Here is a 22461-nt window from a genome sequence, read left to right as displayed (position 1 = left end):
AAGAGGCTGATGATGTGCTTACAAGTGCATGTGTGTCTTTTTGGGAAAGTGAGGGAGAAGAGAGAGAGAGAGTTTCTCATTACACACACACAAACACTAATGAGAAAGGACACTTGGCGAGCAGCGTTTGCCATTGGTTGAGGTCACCCCTAAAAAAATGTACCTTCGTCTTTACTGAGTCAAGTTTGAAAGCTTAGCAACAACACTGAAAAATCTGTTAGTTATTCCACTGTGTTAACGGCATACACGTATATCTCTATTCTCTCCATTAGAAGTGTGTGTTGCTCTCAGTTACAAATTCACAGGGGTTTAAGCTTTAGTATTATGATCCTCCAGATAATCTCTCTCTCTCACACACACACACACACACACACACACACACACACACACACACACACACACCTGATAAATTCTTGAACCCTTCAGTTGCTATGACAAGCATTTTGTGAAAAAACAGTTTCTCTAAAAGCTGTTTTTTTTTTTATCACCATGCTCACTTTGATTTCATATAAATAGTTTATTAGTGTCAGTAACATGTCAGGAGTGTTGTATTCCCTCCATTCTTTATGCAGATAACATACCAGAAATACAAACAGACAGCAATAGAAAATGAGGGGCTATAAAAAATAAGAGGATATATGTGTGGGTGTGTGTGTGTGTGTGTGTGTGGGTGTGTGTGTGAGTGTTTTACTGAGGAATAGTAAATCTTGAAGTACAAAAACCTAAGCCCATCAACAGTTTCTAGAAAGGATTCCACCCAGTTTATAATTCCAGGCGCTGAGCGGTTTATGCTCTGGAGAAGAAAGAACAAGACGCAGAAAATAAGTCTTTCGATATCCCAGAATCCACCTCACCGCTGCCAGTGTTCTGTTTTTTCAGCATCTAATTACTTCTTTTCTCCATCGAGGAATCCCAGCACGAAACCATCTGCCTCTTTCATGTCCTGGCCCTTTGTTGCTCTCAGTGTTTTGCAAAACGTTCAAAGTACAGTTGGTTGGAGGTCCATGTGAGTCAGTTAGGCTCTTCCCAAAGGTTAAATACACTCCATCAAACCTTTGAAAGTCACTTGATGGCAGCTGGTGTGGTGGAGATGTAGGAGGCTGAAGGTGCTCGTCCTCTGGTTCAGGTCATCCTCCTCTTCCTGTCCTCCATCTCTCCATCTCTCTTCACCTGATGCCTGTTGGGAGAAGAGTCGAGGAAAGATGAGGTAAGACTGAGCTGCATCTCATGTCACTTATTTGATAGCTCCTCGACTCCTCGGTCCTCGGCTGAACCGGAAGTTGTTCTGTCCCTCTTTGGTGAAGGCCGTCTCAAAGCTCTTATTTCTGACCCGAGGAGCGAGCATCGAGGAGGGATCGTCGAGGAGCTAATAGGCGAGGATACACGAGAGCAGCCTTCCCGGAAGCCGCGCAGCTGAAGGAGTTGCAAACTCCGCCCAAACAGCTGACGTGTTTATGTGATGCTTTGAAAGGAAAGGATGTCTCATCTCTCTAAAACACATTTGCTAGGTTCCTGTCTCCTCGCATGATTTCCTCTAATCCGTCTCTCCCGTTCCTCCTCGGTGGGAGGGACTAAGACGCGAGGAAGGGAGGCAAGTGGGGGAGTCGAGGAGGCAACTTAGGCGACGTAAGGTGCACCTTGTGTCATCCTTCAACATAGTTCCTTTTTTTACAAGGGCTGGGCGATATGGAGAAAATCAGATATCACGATATTCTTGACCAAATACCTTGATATCGATATTGCGGTGATATTGTAGGCATGACAATTGGTGCTCTAACAAAATATCTTCACACTTAGATTTTAGATAAATAATCATCAGTAATGTGGACATAATGTCTAAGTGGGGAAAAGGCAAATATTTTTTTTTTTACTGTAATGCAGCCTTAAAAACCAGGAAAAGACAACATTTATGTCATATCACGATATTACGATATCCAAAATCTAAGACGATATCTAGTCCTAATATATCGATATTATATCGATATATAATATATCAATATTATATCAATATATTGCCCAACCCTATTTTGTACCCAAAACTAAATATGGATGCTGTTTCATGCAAAACCATACACATATTTACTTAACTGTAACTTTAACTTGTTAACTTCTTAGTTATGAGTGGGACTGTTTTTTCTTTAGCGGCCAATTGAGGCTGATTATTATTATTATTATTATGTTGTTCAAGACCCAATCATTTCTGTCTTTCTTTCTTTCATAATTTATGTATTCATTGGTTTATTTAACAAGGACGGTGCACATTAATAAACACTGCTGTAAATGTGTCAGTTAGCCCAAATGCTACTTTTCATCTTTGGATCCTGGACAGATGTTACAGAGTCACACTAATAAAATATTAAAATAATATATTCAATAATGATAATTGTGAGCCCCTCACCTTACACATTAATGCTCAACAGTGCACAGGCATTGAATGACAAGACATTAACTAGGAATATTTCATTTCCATTTACTCACATGCTGTATGCAAAACATTTTTTTCTGGATATTCACAATTTCATGCAGTTGGCATGGGTGAAAATCAAGAATATAGATAAGTGCTGGTGTCATTATTATTGTACCTCTAACTTAACACTGGCTCATTTAGCGTTTTGTGGTTTATTAGACTGATTTTACCTTCTTTGTGTATATAAGATAATAAAGTGGTGAATTTACTACAGTGCTCTGAACAAGTGGAACAACACATGCATTTAATCTCTTCCTGTCTCTCTCTGTATTTAACCCTGTGCTGTTGCAGCCTTTACGTTAATCTGAGGGCATTCAATTCAGGCTTGTGTCATGTTCAGTGACACAGAACTGTTTCTACGTGTGACCTAGTAAGAGTGCTGTTGTGACAGTCATGTATAAGATGCAAAGCTTCAGATTGATTGATGGACACATTTCTGTCCTGAGGATCAGGATTTTCAGTTACTGTTACAATTGCGCTGTCAAAGGTTGGCTCTAGTTCAGGGGAAAGATTTGGATAATCATGTGCAGGGTTTTGTGTGTGTGTGTGTGTGTGTGTGTGTGTGTGTGTGTGTGTGTGTGTGTGTGTGTGTGTGTGTGTGAGGGGGTTGTTGCCCTGAGGGAGGACTAAGTCAAGGAGAGAGGAAAAACACAGCAAATACCTCAGATCTCTTATCAGTTCTTTTGGTGTCAGTAGACACATTCAGACAGGAGCAGCCTTCACATGAGAAATTAACCAACACACACACACACACACACACGCACACACACGCACACACACACACGTATTCTCACCATTGTCAGTGTCGGAGTTTGGGCTGACGTGCCGTTTGTTGGTGCACATGCACTCCAAGTGATCCTCCAGCCTCACCTGCACCTCCCTCAGCTTGGGTCGCCGTCGCACGTACTCCACCTTCGCCACCTGAAGAGAGAGAGAGAGAGAGAGAGAGAGAGAGAGAGAGAGAGAGAGAGAGAGAGAGAGAGAGAAAACGTAAAACTTAAAATCAATAAAGTAGTCAAAATGCACTGTTTGCTAAACCCTCTCCCAAACTGCAATCGTCCAATCATGATTTAGCAACCATAACTAGCCACAGCAGGCCTGTCAGGCTTGGGATTTCTCTTTAAGTTTAGAGAGTCATGTCTTTTTATTTTGTAGCCTTTCCAAAAAGAAAAAAAAAGAAAAAAGCAAACATGTAAGAATGGATTTAACAGTGTGTTTGTTTGATTGCTAAAAACTGCAAGAAAATTACTAAGGGAGCACCTAATGCAGCGCAACATTTCAAATCGAATACAAGTGTAAACATGTAATACAAGTACTACAGACAAAATGCCTTTCTTCAGCTTTTACCGGTAATTCACAAATGCCAGCCGTGTCTCTACTGTGGCTGTGTAAACACACAGGTGTGTCTGCTCTTGTTTGGACTGCCAGGAGAACTGATTTCACTGACACTAAGTGAAGCATTTTTTGTTTTGTGTCAACTCACATCACACTTGCTGCTGACGCTGAATGTCTGAGCCTGTTTAAAGAAACATACACACCCAGATATATAAACAGAAATCCACGAGCATATGCATCAACATACCAGGCATACTGTAAACATACAATAACAATGGCACAGCAGACACACTACGTGTACATGCTGTGCTGTGCTGATGCTCACATCCCAGACAAGAAGCCAATTGAGTGGAGCTCCAGGTCTAATTGCACAAGCATCTCTGCTTCAAGTCTGAACAGACTCAGAGACCGCCGAACATGGACTTCATACCAGTTATCGTCAGGAGGTTCAGCTGAGGTGAGGAGCTGTGCTGCTAAAACACCGATTAGGCCAGGATTTACCTTCCATGACAGGGTGCTAAAAGAGTGAGCCCTGACAAACACAAAATGTGTTTTATATACTACTAATTTGCTTTGCAAAGTATAGTTTTGGAGGAAATATATGTGCTGCCTGCATCATTTGTGCAGTCCAATAAGTGTGACATACACTGCTACCCAGAAGTCAGTGGGAGGAGGCTGGGTGGATGGTTATTCCTATAAAGTGCAGGGTGGTTCACGTTCTGCGCCCCGTCTCTCATTAGGTTCAGGCTACACCACAACCCCCACCATAAAACAGTGAATTTTTACCTTTAGTTGTTTTGTACAGATTGAACAAAAAAAGATATATTAATTAACTTAGAACTTTAAAGTTGCTTTTAGGCAGATTTGGACAGAGCCAGGCTACTCGTTTCAAGGCTTTGAACTATGCTAAGCTAAGCTAACCAGCTGCTGTTTCATATTGTTCAGTACTGTATACTATAACAGACAGACATAACCTTCTCATCTACATAACCATTAAAATGTTAGGTTACACTTTACTTGATGGTATCTACACAAGAGTTACATGACACTGTCATGAACGTGTCATAAACATTATAAAAAAAGTCATAAACGTTTATTACATAACGTTTCCTTTAGTAAGTGTCATTCGGCTTTTGTCATGACAAGTTATGGTTAAGCGTTAGGGTTAGGGTTCAGAATAAACATATTGACAGTGAACAGTATGCAGATACATTTATATGTTTTGATTTGTATGATAATACAATGATAATTTCCCACAAAGCGTATTTGCTATAGCAAATGTGTTGTATATGTACATAACTTTTAGCGAACTGGATTGCAAAAATAGCCATGGTGGTGATGGTTAGGGGGTTCCCTTCAGCACCCACATCACTGCCAACACCAAGCCAATGCACCTGTTGATCACCTGGTCCAGCTTAACCACATTCTTAAACTTGAACTCCTTCATGTCAGGCATCACCTTTTTGCAAAACAGAAGGGTCAATCCATTATTTCATCCATTATCAGCAGTATACATCAGCCTGACTTAAATGTGCTGACTGTCATCCCCCATCACAGCTTGATATGAAAGTGGTAAAGTTAGGATGCTGATGTTATCTTTCCTTCTCTCTCTCTCTCTCTCTCGCTTTGCCTAACACATGGACACACCACCTAACCCTAAGCCCTGCCATTTCCCCTCTGGCTGTGTGCGAGTGCATTTTGCACTTGTGACCATTTACCCTCTGAACGCTAGATCTCAGCACATGTGAGTGACTTTATTTTTGATTTCCTCTGTAAGCAGACAAAGGATGAGTCCTTTCATCTCAGATTGGGTATCAGCAGGCCAAAAGCGCAGAGAATCAAACACGCCCTCTCCTTTTCTTACACAAGCTTTTCCCCTCTCGACCTCTGGCAACACACACTAATACCTATCTTCATTTGTCCATCTATCACTCTTCTTTTTTCTCACCCGCTCACTCTCAGCTCCCACTTTTCAATCTTATCAGTAATTTACTTTTTTGTTATCTTTGCATGCATGCACAGTTTGTTAATTTAACATTGGTGACACACTTACACCTACCTACACACCCTTTAGATAAGCAGTCATCAATACTGTACGCAGCACACTATACACACACTAGTGCTGCACAATTAATCGCAATTTTATTGAAATCACAATATGGACTAGTGCAATATCCAAGTCAAAGGGGGGCACAATATTTGTAAGACAAAATATGTGTCAAACCATTCTGAATTATTGTGGTGCTGCAGAGACGTCTCGGCCTACAAATCCTATCCTACAGACTACAGAAAAAAAATCTTAGTCTGGTACAAATCCTCGCAAAAAAATCACACTATAATAATTTTAATTTCTTTTCATTTCTAATATTTTTCAATAAAAATGAGAATCATACAAAAATATCATTCCCTTCCAATATCTTGAATCATATCGCAATCGCAATATCAGTCAAAATAATCACAAATGGATATTTCCCTTATATCATGCAGCCCTCACACACACACACACACACACACATACACACACACACACACACACACACACACACAAAATATCAATATCAAGTTAATTATGTTATTCTCATGATTTAAAAGTAAATCTTAGATCCCTTTCCTGTGCGTAGAACTACACACACACACACACACAAACATACACACTTTGGGTCAGCTCCCAGTAAGCAGGTGGTGACTGTGAACCAATTGGGGTTTACAGAGCTTATTTCCAGCTTTGGCAGATATCAAAAGGAAGCTATTACGTTCTTGAACTAACTCACTGCCACACACACACACACACACACACACACACACACACACACACACACACACACACACACACACACACACACACACAATAAACAGTAGAAACATGTTCTTGTTTTGTACCTTGACTGTGCGGTGGTGCTTGCGAGCAGCCTGGCATCTCATGTTGCTGGTGTTGCAGCAGCCGGTGCAGCGCCTCACCTCGACGCAGGGCGGCCAGATGATGAAGTTGGCGGAGGTGGGATCCACCTGGCTCCTGGGGATCTCATAGATCGCTGTCCGCACCTTACACACCGCCGGCAAGGCCTCCTCCACCACTGCAGGGGAACAAAAAGGTCAAAGATTACAGAAACTTTGCGGGGAAAGAGAACCAGATATTGCATTATCACTTTTAACCACACATTTCATCAGTGATACACTGGCACTATGGAGAACTTTCAGATTTCTGGTATGATTTCTGGTATGATACGTTACAGGAATATGAACTATGTAATATTGATAGATTAAACTCTCGTCCTTTTGGTCATTGTGCTCATTTTAAAAAACTAGTACAGTGCCCGTTGAACATGTGCCTGTTTGGAACAGGCCGATTGCTTGGCCCGTGGTACAGCTGCTTGGAGATTTCTCCAACACCAAATTATATCCCAAAATTACTTACTGAAGGACCCCAAACCACTTAATATGCAATTCCACTTTATAGCCATGTCATTGGGTACCCAGGAAACCAAGTGTGAAGTAGATTGTATGAACGGTTCATGAGATATTTCAAAGACAGACGCAGAGACTTACATACACACACACACACACACAGAGGCGTCCCGCTTTATTAGGTAGATAACACCCTGTCATAAAAATAATCCAGGTACAAGGCATGGCAGACATTATATTTCAAAGCGAAATACGTCATATCAAAATATAAACCCTCTTTTATTCCATATATCTAGAATTTATATGTATATCTAGCCACTGTGCTCCAGATTCTGAGACCTTGATGGTGTGTGTGTGTGTGTGTGTGTGTGTGTATGTGTGTGTGTGGGGGTGTGTGTGTCTCACCAGTGCTCCTCTTGCGTCTGGTGTGTGTGTGTGCTCTCTTCAGGTCGGGGACGCTGTGAGAGAAGTCCTTGTGGTAGATGTGTTTGGTCTCCTCGATCACCTCGTTCTCTGGATAAAGACAAAACAACACACGCACATTCAGACGTCACACACACTCACTGTTAAACAACACCATTCAGAAATATTCCCAGATCCCTGCAAAAACACACACACACACACACACACACACACACACACACACACACACACACACACACCTCTTTGAAGGATAAGACACATGTAAGAGGTTCTTCCGGCTGTTTTCTCATTAGACCGGATTGTTCTTGTGCACAACATGAAATGTGGGTCTAAAGAAAAGAAGTTAAGGAGGTCACATAGAACATGAGAATCATTTTCAAGATAACTTAATAAAAATCAAAGTGGTATTCAAGGCAAAGAAGGAAATAACTGGTTATCAGACATCTTGATGACTGACCAACTGACCGATCACACGAAAAGACACCGGAAAGTGAAAGGACTAGAATGTTTACATGCTGCAGCAAGTTGTTTATTACAGACATCTTTATCAAGTCTCTCCTGATCAGAGCACAAGCTTAACCAGGTTATTCTAACTGAGTTATGATGTTTACATCTGTCTACAGGTTACTGAGTTCTCTGCATGTAAATGTAGCCAGTGAGAAACACAGTGTGTTATCCGATACGTTTTAAATCTAATTCACTTAAAGAAACAGATACACACGCGCGTACACACACACACACACACACACACACACACACACACACACACACACACACACACACACACACACACACACACACACACACACACACACACACACACACACACACACACACACACACTGCATCAGGAGTTCACTCTGAGGTCAGAACTCTGCAGCTGAGAAAATGCTGTTGTGTTCAGACAGAAATTGGAACACTTTATAAAAGCAATGACACTCACCTAAGTGACATAAAGTCACAAGCCAAACTGACCTTCTTTCTAAATGCTAGTTTAGATGACTGAGCTGTTATGCGAGTATGATAACTTTTTGTTTATCCATGTGGTTGGATGTAGTGTTTTTACGTTTGACCAAGGTATGCTTGAAAAGAATGTTCTTTCGACATGTTGGCCAACCACATCAGAAGGTGGCACTCGAGTGCGAACATGGAATGAAAAGCCATTCACTCTTCATTAAGAGTGGCGAGATAATCGATTAAATACGGGGATAACAGAGCATCCTTTCAAACAATCTCTCCTGCAAAGCATTCACACTATAACACTTGATAAAAAGTGACAGAAATAGCTGTGTCATGATTAAGGAGAGGTTGAGAGAGATGTTCAAACACTCCTTACCCTATCATCTCTGCACAGCCCGGCCAATCACGGCACAAAGTGGGTTTAAATGTCGGAATGACTGATTCCGAAAGTTACAGAAATTGTTGGGAGTGCGAAGGGAGGGGGGAGCGGGATTTTGAAGCTATTCGACCATCTGACGAGTATTTCGTCATACATGTATCCAAAAGTTTGGACACGTGTTTTCTTTATTTTCATGACTATTTACATTGTAGATTTTCACTGAAGGCATCAAAACTATGAATGAACACATATGGAATTATGTACTTAACAAAAAAGTGTGAAATAACTGAAAACATGTCTTATATTTTAGATTCTTCAAAGTAGCCACCCTTTGTTTTTTTTGATAACTCTGCAAACCCTTGGTGTTCTCTCAATGAGCTTCATGAGGTAGTCACCTGAAATGGTTTTCACTTCACAGGTGTGCTTTGTCAGGGTTAATTAGTGGAATTTGTTCCCTTATTAATAAAAAAGCAAAGGGTGGCTACTTTGAAGAATCTAAAATATAAGACATGTTTTCAGTTATTTCCAGCCCATGGGCCCACCACCTGTGGGAGGAACCGTTGGGGTCGGGTGCGATGCCACATGGGTGGCAGTGAAGGTCAGGGGCCTCGACGGACCAGACCCGGGCGGCAGGCGCTGGCTCTGGGGGCGTGGGCGTCACCTCTCTGTGGGGGAAGGAGCCGGAACTGGTGCGGGAGGTGGGCGCTACCGGTTAGATCTGGTGGGGCTTACCCTCACGCACAGTCTCGGTTCTGGAACCATACTCCTGGATAGGGGTTGGACTCTTTTCTTCTCCGGAGTTGCCCAGGGTGTGAGGCGCCGGGCGGGTGTGGGGATACTCACAAGCCCCGGCTGGCGCGCTGTGTTGGAGTTTACCCCGGTGGACGAGAGGGTCGCCTCCCCACGCCTGCGGGTTGTGGGGGAAAACTCTGACTGTTGTTTGTGCATATGCACCAAACAGGAGTTCGGAGTATTCGGCCTTCTTGGAGACCTTGACTGGAGTCCTGCATGGGGCTCCAGTGGGGGACTCCATTGTTATGCTGGGGGACTTCAACGCACACGTGGGCAATGATGGAGACACCTGGAGGCGTGATTGGGAGGAACGGCCTCCCTGATCTAAACCAGAGTGGTTGTTTGTTGTTGGACTTCTGTGCTAGTCATGGATTGTCTATAACGAACACCATGTTCGAACATAGGGATGCTCATAAGTGTACCTGGTACCAGAGCACCCTAGGCCAAGGTCAATGATCGATTTCATAATTGTTTCATCTGATCTGAGGCCGTATGTTTTGGACACTCGGGTGAAGAGAGGGGCAGAGCTGTCAACCGATCACCATCTGGTGGTGAGTTGGGTCAGGGGTGGGGAAGACTCTGGACAGACCTGGTAAGCCCAAACGTGTAGTGCGGGTAAATTGGGAACGTCTGGAGGAGGCCCCTGTCCGACAGACTTTCAACTCACACCTCCGGGCGGAGCTTTTCGTGCATCCCTGTGGAGGCTGGGGGCATTGAACCCGAGTGGACAATGTTCAAAGTTTCCATTGCTGAAGCTGCGGCGAGGAGCTGTGGTCTTAGGATCTTAGGTGCCTCAAGGGGCGGTAACCCACGAACACCGTGGTGGACACCAGTGGTCAGGGAAGCCGTCCGACTGAAGAAGGAGTCCTTCCGGGATATGTTATCTCGGAGGACTCCGGAGGCAGTTGCAGGGTACCGAAGGGCCCGAAGGGCTGCAGCCTCTGCCGTGAAAGAGGCAAAGCAGCGGGTGTGGGAGAAGTTTGGAGAAGACATGGAGAAGGACTTTCGGTCGGCACCAAAGTGTTTCTGGAAAACTGTTCGCCACCTCAGGAGGGGGGAAGCGGGGAACCATCCAAGCTGTGTACAGTAAGGATGGGACACTGTTGACCTCCACTGAGGAGGTAATAGGGCGGTGGAGGGAGCACTTTGAGGAACTCCTGAATCCGACTAATACGCCCTCTATGTTAGAGGCAGAGCTGGAGGATAACGGGGGATTGTCGTCGATTTCCCAGGCGGAAGTCACTGATGTAGTCAAACAACTACACAGTGGCAAAGCCCGGGATTGATGAGATCCGTCCAGAAATGCTCAAGGCTCTGGGTGTGGAGGGGTTGTCCTGGTTGACACGCCTCTTCAACATTGCGTGGAAGTCTGGGACGGTGCCAAAGGAGTGGCAGACTGGGGTGGTGGTTCCTATTTAAAAAAAGGGGGACCAGAGGGTGTGTGCCAATTATAGGGGTATCACACTTCTCAGCCTCCCTGGTAAAGTCTACTCCAAGGTGCTGGAAAGGAGGGTTCGGCCGATAGTCGAACCTCGGGTTGAGGAGGAACAATGCGGATTCCGTCCTGGTCGTGGAACAACGGACCAGCTCTTCACTCGCAAGGATCCTGGAGGGAGCCTGGGAGTATGCCCAACCGGTCTACATGTGTTTTGTGGATTTGGAGAAGGCGTATGACCGGGTCCCCGGGAGATACTGTGGGAGGTGCTGCGGGGAGTATGGGGTGAGGGGTCTCTACTCAGGGCCATCCAATCTCTGTATGACCAAAGTGAGAGCTGTGTCCGGGTTCTCGGTAGTAAGTCGGACTCGTTTCAGGTGAGGGTTGGCCTCCGCCAGGGCTGCGCTTTGTCACCAATCCTGTTTGTAATATTTATGGACAGGATATCGAGGCGTAGTCGGGGTGGGGAGGGGTTGCAGTTTGGTGGGCTGGGGATCTCATCGCTGCTCTTTGCAGATGATGTGGTCCTGATGGCATCATCGGCCTGCGACCTTCAGCACTCACTGGATCGGTTCGCAACCGAGTGTCAAGCGGTTGGGATGAGGATCAGCACCTCTAAATCGGAGGCCATGGTTCTCAGCAGGAAACCGATGGAATGCCTTCTCCAGGTAGGGAATGAGTCCTTACCCCAAGTGAAGGAGTTCAAGTACCTTGGGGTTTTGTTCGCGAGTGAGGGGACAATGGAGCGGGAGATTGGTCGGAGAATAGGCGCAGCGGGTGCGGTATTGCATTCAATCTATCGCACCGCCAGACGAAAAAGAGAGCTGAGCCAGAAGGCAAAGCTCTCGATCTACCGGTCAGTTTTCGTTCCTACCCTCACCTATGGTCATGAAGGCTGGGTCATGACCGAAAGAACGAGATCCAGGGTACAAGCGGCGAAATGGGTTTCCTCAGGAGGGTGGCTGGCGTCTCCCTTAGAGATAGGGTGAGAAGCTCAGTCATCCGTGAGGAGCTCGGAGTAGAGCCGCTGCTCCTTTGCGTCGAAAGGAGCCAGTTGAGGTGGTTCGGGCATCTGGTAAGGATGCCCCCTGGGCGCCTCCCTAGGGAGGTGTTCCAGGCACGTCCAGCTGGGAGGAGGCCTCGGGGAAGACCCAGGACTAGGTGGAGGGATTATATCTCCAACCTGGCCTGGGAACGCCTCGGGATCCCCCAGTCGGAGCTGGTTAATGTTGCTCGGGAAAGGGAAGTTTGGGGTCCCCTGCTGGAGCTGCTCCCCCCGCGACCCGACACCGGATAAGCGGACGAAGATGGATGGATGGATGGATGGATGTTTTCAGTTATTTCACACTTTTTTGTTAAGTACATAATTCCATATGTGTTCATTCAGTGATGCCTTCAGTGAGAATCTACAATGCAAATAGTCATGAAAATAAAAAGGAAACGCATCGAATGAGAAGGTGTGTCCAAACTTTTGGCCTGTACTGTATACTGCCGCATCGATACTTGACTCTGTACTCTGATACGTGTACTGCTATTCTAGAGGAATATTGATTGGAGTCCAGTTTATCTCTCATTCATCGTGTTGTGTGACCTGACCATTTACTGTCATCAAGACCAGTACTCAAAATAGTATTTGTATTAATCCAGGATTGTGAGATTCAATAACAGAAATACTGCTGTTCTTAATATATTGGTACGTAGCAGTGTCAACTTTACATTAACAATGTTATTGTTCCAAGGAGAAGTTTGTCTTGCAGCCAAGTGAAGCACAAAACAAGACCTGAGCAGAAAAGGCAAATTTTTATACTGTGTGTGTGTGTGTGTGTGTGTGTGTGTGTGTGTGTGTGTGTGTGTGTGTGTGTGTGTGTGTGTGTGTGTGTGTGTGTGTGTGTGATGAGATGCTGTCAAAGTCAATCAAGCGTTTCTAAAGTCTTCACAGATCCATCAAACCATTTCATCACTGCGAAACCACAGGATCTCTACAGACTTGTTCAGAGGCAATATATTCTGAGCTAAATTTGTGTGTGTTGTAGTGTGGACTTCTACGTATGTGTGTGTGTGTGTGTGTGTGCGTGCGTGCGTGCGTGCGTGCATGTGTCTGCAGCGCGGGGTTAAAAAAGAGAGTAAGATTCCCGGAAATCAGCATAAATGATGTCTGAGCAAGGCTGTTTTAATCTGATTCTGAATACACGTCTTTGTGTGTTTGCGTGTGTGTGTGCACCAGTCACGCACACACGCCCGCCTATATTCACAATGTGTTTCTAAAACACAACAGAGTCCACCTTCGACATCTCTCTCTCTCTCTTTCTGTCTGTGCCGCTCTCGCTCTCTCGCCCTGACATGCAGGAATTTGAGCATGAATTATACATAGCAACGCAGCAGCCTTCCAGCGAGCCCTTCTCTCAAACCAATAATGGGCAGCATGACAACAGCATAATGAAGTGAGCCACTTGACCCCCACCGAGCCGGGGAGCCGTCACACTCGGCATTTGCATCTCAATGATGCCAGGATTAATGGTGGCACCGCTCGCAGCAGAGGACACTAAAAAATGAATCGACTGTTTTTCACAGGCAACGTGAAGTTCAGAGCAGGAGAAAGTTTGTGAGGCAGGAATGTAGAGTCCGACTCGGGGCGTGAATGCAATAAACCCTGTTTAATGCAACAGTTATTTCCTCCTGTCTCACCTCACTGATTCAGTCTGTTCTAATTTATCACCTGGATAATGAGAACAGGCATCGACTGTGTTTATTGAAGGTGAATATTGCCGTTATTTAGAGTTGTAGCCATTTTACTTTACTTATGTAATGTTGACTTTTTCTTTTTGGTGCTTTAAAAGAACAACCAAAAAATATTTTTACAAATTGCAGTTGCAGTTTGAACTAACTGCTCTTCCGGCTAAGAGCGATTCCACAAAGAAGGAAGAACGAGAAGTCACAATTAAGTTTTTAAAAGGGAAATCTTTTTTTAAGGGGATCATTCCCTGGTGGGGAGACTTGGATTTCCTCCTATGAGTGCCAGGTGTTTGACAGGAGACAACTGTAATGTGTATATTGATATGGAAACATTTACTGAATGTAAATTAGGCTACTGTTTAGTGGAAGTTGAAAATGAATGCCAATAAATGGGTCCCTGCACCAGCAGGACGATTGGTAACAGATGGCCCACCAAGACCATCAGCATAAACTAAAGGTGTTGTATTGCACTTTCACAATTTTGGGGGACTTGCGAGAAACTGTTCTAAAAAAAATTGGTAAACCTCGTACAGCGGAAGTCGAGATACCCCGACTTCTAGTCATTAGTGTGGGTTAAGCTTCAAAAAGACTACATTTCCTACAATGCAACTGTCTCCGCATTAGACCCTCTATGCCTGGTCAATGCTCCCTTTTTTCAAAACACCACCCACTCTGCAGTTTCCCGATAAAAACTTTTAGCCTACCAGCTCGCGATTAGGCAACCCTGGTGACATAACTGTGACATCACCACTTGAAGCTCCTCCAAAGCCACAGCAGACCATTTGCAACTGTTTTCATGGGTTGAGTTGGACTTAAGGCTGATTTATGCTTCTGCGTTAACTCCCTGTCGTATCTACGGCGTCGTGACCCTTTCGGAGTTCTGCGTTGCGGTTGAATAGGTTTTTTTGCATTTCACCGCCAGAACGCTAGGGGGTGATAGTTTGTTTTGGTTCCGCTTTTTCATTTCCGACAATGGCGAGCGAAAGAGAGAGAGACAGTTAATGTTATGTTAGCAACCAAACTTTAGCACAACTGCCCACAAAGTACTGCTTGCTGGCGAAGTGCTAATTTCAAAACGTTACTGACATATAGACACTTTGCAAACGGATGACCCCGTCATTGTCACCAAAATATGTCGGAGTTTATTTGCAAAGCTTACGTCAGTGAACTAGCATGTTGCTACGCCCCACAGTAGGCTGCTTGAAACACCGACTATCAACACACAGGACGAGTTGACCAATCACAGTCCTTGCGGTCTGCGTTGCCTCGACGCAAAGTTACAAATTCCCTGGAGGTGCACAGTCGAGCTACGGCGGAGGGCTCGGAGAGGGGTTCGCGGCGACGCAGAGGGGTCTGCGGGGGTACGCCGTCGATTCGATGCAGAAGCATAAAACAGCCTTTAACATGACCAGTAAACTGATTTTGATGTGTAAGATTGGTGGAAGGCACCTTTAAACAAACACTGTTCTCTACACATCATTTCTAGAATCCTAGTTGACCATTGGCAGTGGCTGATAAGCACAAAGTTAACTCTGTCTCAGAGTTCATCGAGGATGTAAAGAGCGAGACTGGCCACTGGTCTCCTAGCAACATCCGGGGAGGCATTCCAGTAATGAGCCAAGAGGACAGCATCCTTTTACTGTGCACTGAACCAGATGCAACTAATACCTCATTTTAGAGTATTTCAAGGCGCAGACAGGGAGGGAAGCAGCAGCCCTGACTGGCACACATGTAAGCCTCTGGGGGCTGAACTTTGTCAGCTGTAGCCTACTCTGTTGTTAGGTCCCACCAAATGCAAAAAAAAAAAAAAAAAAAAAAAAAAAAAACACTTGATTGATAAAACCCCTAACTTCAGAAGTTCACATGCATTTTATCCTCATAATAATCACTTATTTGTATGGGCAGGTATCAGGTGTGCATCATTATGCTCATATCATCAACCTCATGTATGAACAGAAGATTTCGATGAATAGCCTCTTTTTGCTGTAAAACTCACTAATCCATCCAGCTTGTGGGAGTGAGAGAGTTGTATTATAATGAAGCGCTTTACCTACGGAGTCTATCTCTAGCAGCCGCTGGAGGTCGCTAATGCTACGGATCTCGCTGCGGGAGAGCCGCTCCAACAGCTCCCGGGGGAGAGGAGACTCCTGTGGGAAGAAAATCAGTCGGTGAGCCGCTCCACTGGGGGATGGAGACACAAAGCTCCACAGAATCATGCAAGCATCACTGCAAGCATAGATCTGCAAACTCAGTGCCAGACAGCTTTTTTACTTTAGCATTTACTTTAAAAGGAACAGCATTAATGCATATCTGCGCCAAAAGAAAGTAAACATTTGTGCGTAAATTATGCATTGTGAATTGAATGTGTTTTGCTGTGCCGCAGTTATCTTCGGCTTACCTCAGCAGCGGTACGTAACAGGCAGAGGCAGCCGGCGAGGAGGTGGTATACCGCAGCTCTCATCTCCTCTCAGATCCGCAGCATAGGCACCAGGACGAGGCGAAAGTCCAATGCAGGAGGAGCCGGGCTGTCGCTCCCTGTTCCCGGGAGCCCAGAAACATCCCTCGGGAGAACTGGCCACCACCACGACCTCAATGAAAGAGCGGGCCAGGCGCGTCTAAAACTTAAGATGATGCGTAAACTCCTGAATGAAATGCGGTTAAAGAATGGAGCCAAGCTTGTTCTGCTCCTGCATTCAGTGTAAGACACTGCAGGTGAGAGAGGAGCCGATTTCTAAAATAATATCAAAGTGTCCGTAAAGCATATGGTTTAAGTCCGAGCTGCAGGGGAAAAGCTCACAGTTGCGCAGCCTTTTGTCCAGAAGTTTGAAGCATCAACGTTCATCAAACAGTCAAAACTAATTTAGGTCAAGTTGATGTTCAGCAGTTCTTCGTGTCGGCATGAAAAGAACCGGAGTCGAATGGAAACAGGAAACCTTTTCTTTTACATTCACACATCCAACAATATCCATCACTTTATCCTCATTGTAATCCGGTCAAAATAACACATTTGTGCATCCTGCAGCGGTTGAGCATCGTGGCAATTTATGTGAATCATTAGCCTACAATGTGCATTATCTTTTAAATGGAAAATGTCCAGATATGACCAGTTCTGTCCTGAACACGAGAAGGAAAAGTGAAATGGCACCAACGCACGAAACAAGAAAGAAAACTCTCCGCTGTGCAGCTCAGAGGAGCTTGATGTCAGCTCCCAGCGGTCCTGTGATCTCCGGGGTGAATGAAGTCGGGATGCTTTCAGTCACAGCATATAACCGTGCGCGTCCCCGTGGCACTAAACTGCGAGCGCGCTTTGCGAGACTAATTGTAGCAGCGCAAACTCAGGGTAAACCGACCAATTTACAATGTAAGACACATTTTTTAGCCAATATAACTAACATTTGTTGAGACTGTTGCTTTGATGTTGTAGCTATGTCCATTTTTACTTCATTTATGCTTTACATGATAAAGCAACAAATCGAATTTGGTTTAGATTGTGTGATAATCAACCGTCTTTATTCAAACTAATTTTTAACCTTCCTAAAATCATTGGTGAATCAGTTGCTGAGTCAATGGTCCCACCTTTCCCTTAAATTATCCTACTCACCAAAGTCTTGCAGTGTGTATGTGTGTGTGTGTGTGTGTGTGTGTGTGTGTGTGCGTGTGCGTGTGTGTGATCAGTGACCGTGTCGGTGTTTAATTGCTGTGTAATAAAGCTCATTAATAAGTGTCCAGACCCAAGATAGACTGTCCTTTTGTAAAAAGTGAACGTGTTGGCCTGATGGTGGTACTATGTGCAAGGTTTCACCATAGTAGAATAAGCCATTTGGAAAAGTTTCCCATGAAATGTGCTAACAAGAATCTTTGGAAGAACCTAATTTGACCTCTTGTGGTGGGCGTGCAAATAATGACTGCTCCTTCTTAGAAGCAAAGGTAGAAGTAGCGTGACATTGTTGTACCATTCCCAAAACCTGTTAGGGAGAAATTTGGGAATGATGGTTGTGGCCGACATCCTGGCTCCTGCCAACAATCAACTTTGATTTCTTTTAACCATGAACACGATCTTTCCCTAAATTTAATCAAGTAGTGTTAGTTGTCTAAACCTAACCAAACCTTAACCTTAAAATTGTTATGCAAATCATTTTTAACAGTAGCGGTTTTGGAAGGCACGGAGAAAATGATTTTCTTCCTGCTGATAGTGGCACCAGATCAGAAAATGTAATTAATTTGTTAGTTTAGGAAGGTATGTCAAACAACTCATTTTGTTTACACTAACCCTAAATGTGCACTGGGATAGATTATTATTCTTGAGGAAAGAACACTCCAGTTAATTTCCATCCATCGCATCTGAGCAGGGCTGAAGGGGCTGGAGCTCAGACCACATTGTGCAAGAGACAGGTTACACCCTGGATTGATCACCAGTCTGTTACAGGAAAATCATCTTTGTAATGTACAGAAATTAATGGAAATCAATGGCAACATATCAATCTAAAAAAGCGGTGATATGCTTGGGATAGTTATAGTCGGCAGAGGTGTGATTTGTAATTAATGAGTGTAAACATGCAACGCCTTTAATATGCAGCTAACTGAGACTCTGTGAGATGAGAAGCAGTTTGCACTGATCCATTTCTTTGGGTTAGTAAATTGTTGAGGGAATGTAAAAGACTTTCCAGAGCTAAAGCTTCGCAAAGCGGCACTGGAATCTGGAAATCCAGCCTCAAGCATTCAAACATGCACGTACACATTTACTCTCCCTTTGTCGGTCTCACTTTCCCATGCAAAAACACACAGGTGCAAAGCAATTTACCCAATATCCTTCATCCCACCACACCAACTGTTAATCCTACAGGGCCTGTGAGGACAAAAGGAGAGAGGCCAAGGGAAAAGAACAAAGTCAGGGAGAGAAAGAAGAGGAAAGGTGGAAACTGGAAGAAGTTGAGGGCAAAAATGGCAGAGATAAGAAGCTTGTTGATACCAAGATGAAGCCTATTTGGATGAAAGAAAACGACAGCGGGGTGAATGTGTGCGTCATGTAAAAGGCAGGCTCTGTTGGACCAAACACACCACCAATTAAAGCCCATTTAGCCTGACAGAGGCTAATACCATCACAACAGAAATCCACCTCTGTATCTCTCCCTCCATCTCCCTTTGAATAGCTTCAGTGCACCAGACACACACACACACACACACACACACACACACACACACACACACAAAGAACCGGAATGATGGGGGGGAAATGGGTCAGAACCAATTCGGATCTTGAATGGCGCCAATCGTGCCGTGACGCTGTCACTTCCTCCTGGCAGCAGCTTCTCCTCGGATCATCCCACTCATTCTGTTCTGTCGGCTTCTTTTTTTCTCTTCCATTGCTGCTGTCTTTCTCTGGGCCAGTCTTTCTCCCTGCCGTCAGAAGCTCAAGTGTGCATGTTACAGACAGACAGAGAGAAACTTTCAGTTCAACTTTACAAAATGCACTAGTAATATTCATTTGAAAACCATGTTTTTGCTTCAGAGGCCTGGTCACACCTGAAGGTGATACGGCGAAATAATTGAACCGATTTTGCAAAGTATCTAGTTCTAGAAGCTTGATGATGCTTCACAGCCAGTGCTGGTCAGTCATATTAGCTGTGAAAAACTGAGACAATCTGAATTCTGATCCAAAAGGGCAGAGCGTTGAATAAAGTTATGCAGACTCTTCCTTCTTTTTCTCCCACATAACTTACCATGTGGATTAAATATTTTATAGTTTATTTATAACAACCCAGGGAAAAGCTTGTTGTGTCACATTTTATATAACTTATATAACTTTTCCAGTCCTTTCTTAGAGGCAGACTGACTCAAATACAGTGTGTGCACCATGTTGAGGTGACCTTGCTCAGAAGCACTTCAGCTGTGTTTGGTACACTCAATAAACTGCTGTCCTGTTGGAAAGGAGATAGCCACCAATGGGAATAAAGTAAGATGAAAATATCAGAGATTCATGGAGAAGGGTGTTTGGGAGTGTTTACGTGACAGAGAGGCAGTAAAAGTTAATCCAGTAAGGGATAAAAAACATTTTACGAGCAGGGTGGGGGCTATCCCCAAATTTCTTCACAAAACCAAGCACGTGGTGGAAAAAAAAACTTTATATACATTTTCCTCTCCTCTCTTCAAACCATCCAACATTAATTATTAAAGCCCTTTCTAAAAAAAAAAAAAAAAAAAAAAGAAAAAAGTCAGACTGGATTTCACCGGTAAACCGTTAAGGTCCAATATTGGACACCTGCCAAAAGCTATTGTGCGACACATGAATGTTTGGTCATCAGCCAACTGGAGATTTATCATGGATTACCATCTCAAATATGCTGGCATTTACCTATATGTAATGCTACCCCCCACCCCCAGCCCCCACGCCCCCCCCCCCCACCCCAAAGAACCACCCCGCCCGTCTGTTCATCACAGGCCACACGGCTCTGAGAGAATGCTTTATTTAGGGCTGTTTGGGAAAGTGGAAAACACAGGGCCCTTGTACTGTGTGAACTCATAGTCATGAAGACAGAGAGCCAGCTTAACTGCAAAGGGCATACAGTAAGTGCTGGACCTCCCACCAAACTGAATCAGATTTACTCTAAACTGGAAAACACTCCGAGAGCGCATACATCCACAAGTGCTGCACACATTTCTAACTTTGTTACTTAAATAAAAGATAAATATTTAGAAGTGTTTATTATTGCATCTGGATCTTTCTTATTTCGGTATTACATCTGAAATATGCATGGTGATAGATAATCATAGGGTAAAATCATGTGGCAGCTGTTTTTCATATACAGTAGGTGCAGCAGTTTGTGAGAAAACAAGTGCAAAATCTAAATGTTATTTTTGAGTGAAACAGAATATGTTTGTATAGAGGACTGTTCAATTGCACACACAACCTAGACATCCTTCCTCTGCATTGTTGCATGTATCGATATCTGGGAAATGATTCAGAAATGATGTTGGGAGACCTCAAAGATGACGACCAGTCCGATGATTACAAATCAAGTGCAGCTTTATTTACATAGTGAACAAACTTTCATGACACTGGGACGACCATGAGCATACAGACACGTCTGCCCAAAGATGAACAACATGTACATCAGAATGAATACCTTTTAAACTCTTTTTGTGCTTACACAGCATGATACATCTATTTCAGCACACAAGTTTTACTCTCAAACTACACCTTTTAGGGCACGTGCTCCTAACAGATTCCCACATTCTTGGCTCCAATTCCTCTGTGTGAAAGTTGTACCCAAACTCATAATAGATTCTACACATTCTAAGCTATTCCTGTGGGTGAAGGTTGTCCCCAGACTAACCTTGTTGTGTAGTACACTACATACAATATATAAAATACATTTAGGCTGAAATATCCAACCTATCATGTATCAAGTGTGATTATATATGATGGGTTGGGTTAGCTATTTGCATTGCCCAGAATTACAAATATATTTTTGGAAGTGTAAGAAAAGTATACAACAAAAGTATTCTTACATTTAGGGAAGTGAAAGAGAAGGATTTTGTTATAAAAATTCAGATGAATCCTTTTTGACACATATTTAGCATTTAACAAAGGAAAAAAATAAACAATTAACACAGGGTCACAGGATTAAAAAAAAATGGGAAAATGTCATTTTGATTTCACAGTGACTTTAAGAGATCTGCCCTTGGATCAGTAATCAAAAACTTTTCACTTGTTGTCCAGTGGCCTATCCTTTCACAAAATATCCTAACATATCCTTTGCTGACGTAATCAATACTTCACAAGTGCAAAAAACTGCTAATTTCATAGATCTTTTCACCCACCCAAAATGTGACATAAATGTATAGGTGCTTTCCATTAGGGCTGCACGATATGAGGAAAATATGTGATAACGCTGAATATCGCGATAACCATATTACTTGCCATAAGTAAACAGAGTAGAGTGGACTCGGTTCTGCCCTTCTGCTGCTTTCAGTATTCTGCTAAAATGCAACTAATTGCTTGTTGAATTTCAAATAAATGAAAGGAAATAATTTCCAACATTCTTTTATTAAACAAATTGAACACCGAATTGAATAAAAAGGCACCACTAAAAAAAAAGAATGACAGTTACATTTTAAAGTAAATTGATATATTGGGCAGCCCTACTTTCCATTAGCTTTGAAAGGCAACATAATGTCTGACAGGGGGGCATCCACAGCAGATAGTAGGGAAAAAGGCCAGAGGACGTGGCTTCACTGACTGCATGATTAACCGGGGATGTTCCAGTGTGGCTGAGCCAAAAAGAAAAGAAGTTTTAACCACACACTGTATCCATGAACACACCGGTGGAAACAGTATCCTATTCTCAAGGATAGACATCCAGGCCTGGGACTCTCAGCCAGCCGCGACAGTGTGAAAAGAAACAGTAAACTAGTGACCTTCGACACCCTCCACTGATATGCCTTTGCCAAAGCGCTGGTTTTACAGGGCAGATCTCAGGTGTGAATTTGTGTGTGAACGTGAAGCCTGGCAGTGTGATGCTGATAAAGTGC

General features: G+C 43.8%; 1 protein-coding gene across 1 annotated transcript; it reads right to left on the bottom strand.

Annotated features, from left to right (window-relative positions):
• Positions 1-497: 497 nt before the first annotated feature.
• LOC114564713 (platelet-derived growth factor subunit A) lies at positions 498-17168 on the bottom strand. Its single transcript, XM_028592237.1, has 7 exons — positions 16328-17168; positions 15980-16076; positions 7613-7720; positions 6683-6876; positions 3951-3983; positions 3262-3388; positions 498-1177 (listed from the first exon to the last, which is right to left on the bottom strand). The coding sequence occupies exons 1-7, from the start codon at positions 16388-16390 to the stop codon at positions 1167-1169; spliced, it is 633 nt and encodes a 210-aa protein (XP_028448038.1). The 5' UTR covers positions 16391-17168; the 3' UTR covers positions 498-1166.
• Between the last annotated feature and the right edge of the window lie 5293 nt (positions 17169-22461).

Source organism: Perca flavescens, chromosome 2 (assembly GCF_004354835.1).
Source record: "Perca flavescens isolate YP-PL-M2 chromosome 2, PFLA_1.0, whole genome shotgun sequence".
Taxonomy (NCBI): domain Eukaryota; kingdom Metazoa; phylum Chordata; class Actinopteri; order Perciformes; family Percidae; genus Perca; species Perca flavescens.
The sequence above is the reverse complement of the archived record's forward strand: the minus strand, read 5'-3'. Positions and strand labels throughout refer to the sequence as shown.